We start from the raw sequence: 10,803 nt of genomic DNA, 5'->3' as shown, positions 1-10,803 counted from the left end.
AAATAAATTCAAGGATAAAATGCTGGGACATGTATTGTGCCCTGGCACAACATGGGAATAGTAACAACATGCTAAACATGTTCAAGGGTTTAATAATGGCACACATTCTGTGGTGAAACACTGGAATAGTAGCAGCCCTAAGACATATAAGGGGGGAGTTATCCAAACTGCAGCAGACTGAATCTGGAGCAGTTGCCCATGACAACCAATCAGCTTCTTTCCTCAGTTTGTTCAGGTAAGCTTTGAAAATGAAAGATAGAAGCTGATTGGTTGCTATTGGCAGCTGCTCTAGATTCAGTCTACTCCAGTGTTGATAAATTCTCCTCAAGGTGTGTTACTGACTGCATCACCAGGCTAAAACAAAAGAAAAGAAAGTTTTAAAAAAGAAAACGAATACAGCCACCACATTGAAGGATTGCGAAGTTGCAACATATTAAATTATAGTTTAGGGGTTTAGATACACTTTAATTTCTGCTTTTGGGCCTGGTTGCAACATTCTACAGTCAGAGTATACACAAGGTCACAATTCACAAATAGATTGGGTTCTCTCCTGGTCAGAACCATGCTTTGGAACTTGCCTGTAGCAGCATGCCCTAGTACCTGTCTGCTAATCTGAATTTGATTCTTCGCGAAAGCTGTCATTGTTTTACCACATCATAGACCAGAGGTAGCCAAACTCCGGCCCTCCAGCTGTGTTGGAACTACAAATCCCATGAGGTATTGCCTGATTCTCACATCAGACTCAAGTTTTCTTTCTTTGTACATTATTTCTAAAACTGGCATCTACATGGACCCCAAGAAAGTTCATGCAATCCTCTGTTGGACACTGTCCCGAGTGAAGACTACACAGACTTTTAATGGCTTCATCAATTTCTACAGAAAATTAGTTAATTTATTCCATGATTACTGCCATCATCACTGCCTTGACCAGCAAGGGTGCCAGTACTTATGATTGTCCCCAGAAGCTTTGTTAGCCCTCCAGTGCTAGTGGATGGAAAAGAGAAGTAGGGGGTACAAAAACTAGACATGTGCACCAGCAAAAAATTTGTTTCGATATTTGTTTCGGGATTCAGGTCCGAAAGTCAATTCGTTTGGGGATTTGGATGAAATTAGTTAGCGGTAGTCTGTACGAAAGTTAGTTTCGTTCATGGCAGCAAAGACATTTGAGAAAAAAAAGTTATTTTACCCCTCAAATTTCACACAGACTACCGCTAACGAATCGGAAATTCGGATTCGTTTGCATTCGTTATATCTGTAATTCGGAAACATGCAAATGTCTGAAATTTCGTCCAACTTTCGATTCGGAACAAATCGCACATGTCTACTAGAAACTCCCTTCAGTACTTTGGAGTTTTGGCATCTGTGTCATTAGAATGAAAGAGGGAATCTAGGGGAACTCTGTGAGGTGCATTTAACCAAGGGACCCATTGTTACTCTAAGGGCCTGCTCACATGATTTTCAGGTCCTGATCAGGTGCAGATCTGCAGACGCCGTGCTACTCATGCAGTGCATTTTCGGTCCGGATGCTGACAGTTCTACCTGCAGCATATTAACCCCCACATATGACAAACTTTATTTGGATTACATGACCATCATACAAGATATGTGTAATCACTCACCACATTCTTTCTTCTGGGCACTACTGTACACTGAGTATTCATCATACAGCTCTGATGCTATATCTATCCACTTTTTTTTTTTCTTGATGCACATTTTTAAACTGTGTGTGGCAGGGGTCATAGAGCATTGGCGCATGCTCCATCAATCCGACGAATCGCTTAATGTCCAGGACCATGTTAGTCATGACTGCTGGTTTTCCCTCTGATGCTCCACCACAACGATGATGACATCATAAAAAGTGGAGCAAGAATACATTTTTTTTTTTTTTTTGCTTAGCTGCATTGCGTTCCGTTTTTGATGCGTTTGTGCGTTTCCTGCCCGGACAAAATGTGACATGCAGTATTCTTTCAGTCAGGAACGGACTGCTCACGTGAGAACTGTAGCCCATAAAACACATAGGGATACATATTTAGTGCAGGAGCGTACGGATCAGGTCAGCACAGAATACGGACATCGTGTGAACAGGCCCTGAAGGAGGGAGGTGAGCTGAAGGGCTGTGAGGGAAGAGGGGTGGCTTTGAGTAGAGGGGAGCTCTGGGGCCCAGTTGCTCCCCACACCCTGTGTGTGGTCACATTTCTCACAGACCTTCTCAGCACGGTGCCTGTGCAGGAAAGGCAGCAGATTTTCCTTCTTACTCTCTTTTGGTCGTGGGACGTCCCTTGACAGGAGAGAGAAAAGGAAGGGTAGTCTGTCCTCACTCGCCGGCAGGTGCCTGTACTGATAAGGTCTGTTCTCAACAGGCACACTCTCTGCTTGCTCTCTTCTGCCCACAGTGGGCTGCTATTGGAGGTAGGAGAGAGCAGAATCCTTCCTCAAGCAGATGTTGCAGTCCTTACTCTACACTCCAGGCGTTTCAATGAGCCCCCCACCCCCCCAGGGAGCTGGAGAATGGTGCCCCCCTCCAGGTAAAAGTACTACACCCGGAGTTGGTGCCCCTCCTGCCTCCCCCTTGTCTGGGCTCTGCCCGCAATGTATATTTGCAGAGCCAAGAACCAGAACTAGGAATAGAAATTTATTAGAGACACCGAAATAGAAATTTAAAAACCCAACCAAAATTAAAAAAAAAATTGTCAGGCCGAAACCAAAATTTTTTTTATTTTTTTATAAACTTTATTTTTTTTTACTCTAAGGGGCTTTGGGGGAAATATTAGGGGTCTAAACAGACCCCTGATATTTCCCTTTTAAAACAGAAAAAGAGAATGAGGACACAATCTCAAAAAAAGAGTCCTCAATCTCTTGTTCTGTATCCCGTTATCAATGAACAGAAATCCTCTGAGTGTTCATGTTCATTGATAACGTGAGAAAATTGTGTGTTTACTATAACCACAATCATGAATGAACAGGAGGTGATGTAGATCACTCCCATTCATTCATAATTGAGGATATAGTACACATACCATGTCCTCAATTATCTACAAACATTCAGCGATCACTGATCGCTGAGTGTTTGCACTCACTCACCTCTCTGACACGCTGTCACAGGAGGCTGAGCGAGCAGTGCAGGGAGGAGAGCTCAGCATCCTGTGACAGCACGGGCTGTCTCCGCCCCTACACCGCTCTGCCAAAATTGTGATAGGCGGCTGAGCGATGTGGCAGGAGAGACGCCGGCCGCCCGCCCAGAGTGCTCGGCCGGCTGTCACTTTCTCCCACACAGAGCAGCGCCCAGCAGAGAGGAAAGAAAGCAGGGATATGCCGATGTATCGGCAGGAAAATGGCACTTTCGGCATTAGAGCGTTCTTTTGGTGGTATATAATCATCACTGGGGTTTTTATTTTTTACTATACAACAAAAAACATGTCAAGCTTTAAAATTGTGCGCTTCTGCGAAATGGCAGAAAACGACCGCAACCAAAATTGGCCATAGGCAACGCTTTAAAAGTTTTTACCGCTCATCAGTTTAGCGTTAGTGATTAATGGCCCTAAAATTATTGCTCACACTCCGACGTTCGCGATATGTAACATGGGCGGCATAATGGGTGCAATCGTCGTTTATGTACATTGTTAACATTGTGTTAATTTTTTATTATTTGTTAATATTTTTTTAGCCTCTATTTTTTTAATGCTTTAAAAAAAAATGTTTAGACAACTTTATTGCCATCACATAGGGGACTAAGAGATCCCCTCTGTGATAGCCAGTTCACCAAACAGGTCCTCTTTATGGAGACATCCATGGTCTCCCAAGACCTCTGATGTCACCCCAAGGACCCCAGAGAAGCTGATGAAGCAGAGATCTTCATCAGCTTCTCATCACATCCTGCATTCAGAGACAGGAAAAAGAGACTGATCTACCTTTGATCCGCTGTTAAATCGTCGCCAGTTCCAGCCGCATCGGATCACGGGACCGGCAGCACAAAAAGGTACAGGGGGGGGGGGAGGCGGACAGACGAACGACACACACACGACCCTCCCGCTCCTAGTAGGCTCCCGTCTGGCCGTTCACAAACTCAGATTTCTAGGGATTACAATATTTCTCACTAGATTCACCACTGTGTAATAGTCTACTACAAGAAGTGTTTTTAAAAGACCATTTTAATGTTTGTTAGAGCATGGTGATCTAATACTCCATGCAGTAATAGTCGGGAAATAATGCCATTAAAAAAGGGATAAGTTGATGAATTCAGTGAACTATCTTTATCTTGGAGTCCATTGAGGGACACAGGAGAAATACTCAGACACCTGGGTATATGCTGCTGCCTTTGTTATATGCTGCTGCCACCTCCCAATCAGATTGGGGGGGTCGGCAACAAACTCCCAGATGTAAAGAGAAGCTGTTTTACAAGACTATGTTGTAGAATACAAGGAGGGACATACAGTTGTGTAAAAAGAAAAGCACACCTTCTTTGAATTCTATAGCTTTAAGTATCAGGACATTAAAACATCTGGTCCCTAGCAGGTCTTAAAATTGGGTAAATACAACCTCAGATGAACAACACATGAGATAGTGTCATTATTTATTTTGCAAACAAAGCCAAAATGGAGAAGCCATGTCACCTTATGATTTAATAGCTTGTAGAACTTCCTTTAGTAGCAATAACTTGAAGTAATCGCTTTCTGTATGACTATCAGTCTCTCACATCATTGTGGAGGCATTTTTGCCAGCTCTCCTTTACAACATTGCTTCAGTTCATTGAGGTTTGTGGGCATTTGCTTATGAACAGCTCTCTTAAGGTCCCACCACAGCATTTAAATGCGGTTGATGTCCGGACTTTGACTGGGCTATTGCAACACCTTGATTCTTTCCTTTTTCAGCCATTCAGTTTTAGATTTACTGGAGTGCTTGGGATCATTGCCCTGTTGCATGACCCAATTTCAGCCACGCTTTACCGCAATGCAGATTTTAATATATTTGGAGGGGTTTTTTCTCTTTGGCACAGCTGCTGAGGGATTGGTGTAGGAAGAATATGAGCACAGATCTTTATATTATTGAAGCTGTCTCACTACTTAGAAAAAGACAGCACTCTGTGGCTAGCTGACACAGAACATACAAGTCTGGAAAGTAACAAGAGCAGAACATAGTGCTCAAATGTAACATACCATGACATAGATGCCACTAACAGAGCATACTAGCAAGGTACTTATGAATGGAGGCATCAGAGACTGGGATACACTGAGAACTTACTCCTGTTCTAAAAATGAAGAGTGCTCTGTTGCTAACTGACAATACACATGGATAAAAAAAATGCATCACATGCAGAATAATACTCAGCATAAAATACTTCACTTTACATATAGTTGCACATGGAGAGATCAGAGACTGGAGTATACTGCACAAGTACACCTGTTCTGAAATTGAAGAGCTCTCTGCAGCAAACACTGTGTACAGGGGTAAGGAAAGTGCCACATGGAAAGCATAATACTCGATGTAGCATACCAGCATGATTTTCCATCCTTACCAAAGTGTACTTGCACATTGAAAAATCAGAGACTGGGGTACACTGGGAATGTACCCTGCTCTTTAACTGGAGAGAGCTCTGCGGCTAACAGTAAAAATGGTGCAGAGCCCAGTTCACAAAAGCAACATTGCAGTTTATCTTCACCCTGCCCATGGGCTTACTCACAGAGTGAGTCTTCAGATACGGGCACATACTAGAGGGCTATGAGAAAGCTCTGGACCTATAAAACACTCTGCACTTCACAAATCAGGATACTAGGTGTGTCTGTGGTGCGCCACAGGCAGAACCCATTGGCTGAGGGCCAAATTACAGGCTTGCCCTGCAATCTTCAGTCTGGCAGGGTTTGGGTGCAGCCTGGGTGCAGAGGTCAAGCTGAGCCATAGACCTGCTGTTGAGACACAAGCTCCAAAAAATCCAAAATGTTAATAGAAAAAAAATAAAAAATAAATCCATAAAGTACAGGAAAACGTTTACCTCAGCTGAGGAAGCAGCATTAAAGCTCCTGGGACACTAGTGAAAAATTGAGGCAGCACAACTGTGGAAAGGGTTATACATGTGCTAGGCATCAAATTTTTTTTTTTTTTTTGCTAGTGACCATATCCTGAAGGCAGCTAAATATGACCAAGTCATTATTGGTTACTACTACTGTGTCCCTTAAAAAAAAAAAAGAATAAAATGTTTGAGACAGGATACTTTTTAAATGCAAGGTTTCTCATCAGTCTTTGCTTCCTCAATATTGTGCAATGCTGAATAGTGTTTAGTCTACAATTATAATATGGATTGTAAAATAGTGTTATAAATCAAACATCTTTGTGAAAGTCCCCCAAAAACAGGTTCTGTAATGTTTCAATTATGCACTTTATTTTTAGTGGAATAAACTATTGTTTTGCTTAAAGAACATTTTCACATTTGATGCAAACATGAAAAATCAGTTACAAAAGTCAGTGGCACAGCAGCAACCTTTTCACTATTAAAGGGCACAAGAACAAATTGCTTTGCAGGATTCTCTGGCCCAATGTGCAGGAAAGTAAAAAAACTAAAAATAAAATTAAATTCTGTAGCTCCTGTAAAGCTCTTAACTGCATTGCAGTTGAGAGAAAAAAAACAACAAAAAAACAAAGACAAAAAATGCTGTGCCACAAATAATAAAAGAAGGCAAGCTGAACACAAGTTAGAACACTTTGCATGACAATATCTTTTTTCTGCAATTTTTCCAGATACTATTGAGCATCAGTTTAAAAAACAAAAAACAAAAAAAAAACTCAACTAATGCAATAAATCTAAGTAAACTAAAACACGGCTTATAAATATTCTAGTCTCTTATAAACTAATACAGATCAGATTCTTCTTTTATTACGTTGTGCAGATGTATGGTTACGCTTTTGTTTTCTTAGAATATAGGTTACAAAGAAAACAAGCAACTGGAATTGCTATGTAAATTGATTTTATCTTGTCCCTGCTGCATTATGAATTGATGGAGGGCTGTCATGGTCAGACAGGAAGGAAGTAGCTGCTGCAGTTTCAGGAAGCACAGATGGTAGGACATGACGGCACACAGGACATGTTCCAGACTAAAAAAAGAAAAGAAAAAAAAAAAAAAGGTATGGTAACCACACATTTTATAATGACATTTTCCAGCAGCAGCAGTGATTAACCTCAAACCTCCCTCGCCCACTGCTTTTTTTTTTTCTTTTTCTCTCCTTACCTTGCTCCTGAATTTGTTTTTTGTTTCTTCTTACCCTTGTGATGTTATCACAAGAGCTGAAAAAGTCATGCAGGCCTTAGGAGCTGGGGGAGGGATCAAGTTAGGCAGTCTGTCATTTCCTACCACTATGTAGACTCATTTTCTAATAAACCGTGTGTGCCTACAAATTGAGCAGGTAACTTCCCTGTCTAAGCCCCTGCCCCATGTGTGGGCAATCAATTTTCCTCTTCTGTGCACTATGCCCTATCCCCACTGAAAGGAATGAGGAGTAGCTGGAGATCACAATTCAGATAATGAAGCCTTTTACTGTAGGCTCCAGCAGCGCCAGAGGAGAACTGCAGAGCAGATGTTAAGGTAAGCTGGCTGGGGAGTCCAGTCCCCTCTACAGGAAGTTAGCTCCCTGTAAGGGCATATAGGCTGCATTAGACTGAAGATTACAGGCTACAGGGGCGACCTGCAAAACAAAGTAGGGGAGGACCAAGTGAGATTGCAGAGTTATTATTAAATATTAAGGGTAGAGTTCAGCTTCAAGCATAATATTTTTGTGGGTAACCAGAAAATCTCATAGGGAATTTCAACGCTCTTTAACAAGCTCTACCTTGCTTTTTGCACAAAGATTGCACAAAGTGAATATCTATCTAGTTTTTAAGCTGGAAACTGGATTAGAGAGGTAGGATATAAACCCGAGTCATGATTCACAAGTATCAAATGTGGATTTAAGATTTCTCCTTTTAATACAAGGAATTTGGCAGGAAGAGAAGTCTCCAGGACCTTACACAGCTTTAAGCATATCTGTCAAAAGAAAAATAATAATATGTAAGCCAACAAAGCTGGCCTCTCCTGAAAATACGGTTTTCTTACCTATCAAGTTGATGTCTTGGCTTCAATGCTTTCTGAGTGACAGACTCAGGACAATTACAGAGATGTAAACAGCAACACTTTTCTGACACTCGTGTGCTGTATGCAGGTCTGTGATTTAACACCATTGAAATCAGAGACAGCCAGACAATTAGATATTTCAGTAGAAGGACAGAAATTGTAGCCTACAGATTTCTATCCTTCCATGCGGATTTTAAACATATCTATGACAATAAAAGTATATCTTGACGAATCCCTACAGCTTGGCTTTCTAATTCTTTCACTCTGTAAAAGCTGAACAGTGTTATCAACCTGGTTGTGTTGTGTAAGGGGACTGTGTAAATCTAAGGAGCTGATGGGCAGAAATACAAATCATTTGACAGCTTCAAGGGTGTTAACAGTTCCCTTATATGTATTTATGTATTATATCCATGTATTTAGTGGTTTGCCTGAAGTTCAGCTTTAGGATGACATGATGCATAACAATGCTATACAAAATAAAGGGGTTGTATATAGAAAAATAAACATTGTACAATCAAAAACTAAAATCCAATTGATTGCAATGGGCAAGAATTCTAGTATAACATTGCTCTGTTTGGTTTTTGTCTTTAAAAGGACAACTGTACCTTAATAACCATGTACTGCACTACAATAGGCAGTTTGTGTGCGGTAAAAAAAAAAAGGTGCAACCATAAAACAAGTACCTTTGCAGAACATTAAAAAAAAAAAAACTTTCTTTTTGCTGCCTGCTCATCCTCCATCCAGAGTACTTGTCCTTTTATCAAACTAATGAAGTAACCCTGGAGATTTTGCTTATCAAAGTACAGTTAGCCTTTAATACTATCACTGCAGCAAAAGCATACTACACAACTTGAAGACAAGGAAAAAGAAGAAGATCGTATTATGTAAAGTGGCAGAGTGCATGAACCATGAAAGCAACAACTTTCAGCATTTAGCTGTAATACACCCCAGGGGCATACATGGACACTAAATGTTTCAGGAAACAACATGGGAGGTGTAAACACTATATCCATTTAAAAGATACGTACTTTTTGTAGCCACAGTGTAACACAAGGCTTATGGAAGAGGTGGTGACAAGGAAGTTCTGTTAAAATGTCATCTTTGATATACTCACTACAGCATATGGCACAGCATTGCTCTTGACCTACAACTACAAAAAAAAAAAAAAAATGTATATTTGAAAAAAGTGATGTGGACAACTTAAAATGCATTCCATACTTTGTAACCTTACTAGAACAAAAAAATTTACAAGTTTACAACATTTACAAGGATGAAGCCTTTTGGATGCCAAAAATAAAATAAAAAAATGTATATGTATGCGAGATATATATATATATACACACACACACACACACACACCACACTTTACATTCCAGAAGGAACATAATAAGAAACTGTCTATGGTAGTAGAATATTTTCTTATTCATGTCCAGGATAAAAAAAACAAAAAACATTTTTTTTATACATAAATATGAAATAAAAATAACATTTTGTGTAAAGAAATATGAAATAGTGCATGGCTGCAAGTTCTTTGCAGCCTGTCAAGGTAATGCAATCTAATCCCCAGCTCTGCTAAAACTACATGCACAGGTGGAAGGGTAGAGACTAGGGAAGGGAAGAGAAGGGACAGTGTGCACAGCTTTAAACTCAATGTCTTACTTATGTGGCCATCTGTAAGAATGATCTGAGGGAGACACTCAATGCTTTCTTTGGTAGCTGGAGGGTGAGCCTGTTCCACATCTACAGCCAATGATTCCAAATGGGCCAAAGCAGTCTGTTTAAATATAAAAAAAATCAGAACGAAACCACTTGTTAAAGTCATTAAGTGTCACATCTACATCCAGTTATTAATTACTTTATAATGGTATTCATTTATATATTGTAGGGATACACTGAAAGTCTGCTTCCCAGCCAATCAGCATAGAGCCGGCTTCCCGGCCAATCAGGAAGCCAGGAGGCGGGTCATTACTTGCCGCCCAGCTTCCTGACTGGCCAGGAAGCCGTCTCGATACAGATTTGTGAATGGCGAAGGAACCGGCGTCCGAGCCATTGAGTCGTCAAAACATGGAGCTGGCTTCCCGGGCAATCAGGAAGGCGGGTGGCATGTCATTACCCACTGCCCGGCTTTCAGGAAGCCATGTACAGTACCCTGCTGGCCCCTCTCACCAGTCACTATCTGCTTGCATGGCACAGAGAAGCACAGAGACCCAGTGATGACATCACTGGGTCTAAAATAACAGTAGCTGTTGAAGAGGGGGGGGGGGGAGGAAAGGGGCAGGAAATGCAAAATATAAGCAGATTGAACTTTAGGTTTACGGTACAAAGCCCTAGGACAATTCTGGATGTCATGATACTGACTTATTTGGTGCCAAGTGCAAAAGGCATATTATCTTCAATAAATAAGCCAAGGCCATGCATTAGCCGCCAGCAGCAATCAGGTTTCTGCAGTTCAGCATACCAAACCAATGAAAAGCCATCTTTTAATTAGAGCTGCCGCTAACGATTATTTTCAAAATCGGTTAGCCGTTTATTAAAGTTCGATTAATCAGTTAATCGGATAAACAATAAAATACATTTTTAAAAATGGCTCCAGTGAGGGGCCTACTAGTTTGTATTGAGAGTGCAGTCCATCACAGGAGCAAGCTTGGAGCGGTGGAGGTAAAAAAAAAAAAAAAAGAAGAAGAAGAAGGGGGGTCGGCAATATGGG

At 41.0% G+C, this 10,803-nt stretch overlaps 1 protein-coding gene across 2 annotated transcripts in view; it reads right to left on the bottom strand.

Annotated features, from left to right (window-relative positions):
• Positions 1-6,890: 6,890 nt before the first annotated feature.
• The window catches only part of PJA2 (praja ring finger ubiquitin ligase 2), a 32,308-nt gene continuing 28,395 nt past the window's right edge, over positions 6,891-10,803 (bottom strand). For both annotated transcript variants that reach the window (XM_018559315.1, XM_018559314.1), the window contains 3 exons: positions 9,756-9,870; positions 9,125-9,246; positions 6,891-7,083 (listed from right to left, as the gene is read on the bottom strand). In XM_018559315.1, the coding sequence (XP_018414817.1) occupies positions 6,958-7,083; positions 9,125-9,246; positions 9,756-9,870 (363 nt within the window). In that variant the 3' untranslated portion in view covers positions 6,891-6,957. The remainder of the gene's footprint in view (positions 7,084-9,124; positions 9,247-9,755; positions 9,871-10,803) is intronic.

This window comes from Nanorana parkeri, unplaced genomic scaffold (genome assembly GCF_000935625.1).
Source record: "Nanorana parkeri isolate BGI_ZX_2015 unplaced genomic scaffold, ASM93562v1 scaffold388, whole genome shotgun sequence".
NCBI classification, from domain to species: domain Eukaryota; kingdom Metazoa; phylum Chordata; class Amphibia; order Anura; family Dicroglossidae; genus Nanorana; species Nanorana parkeri.
The sequence above is the reverse complement of the archived record's forward strand: the minus strand, read 5'-3'. Positions and strand labels throughout refer to the sequence as shown.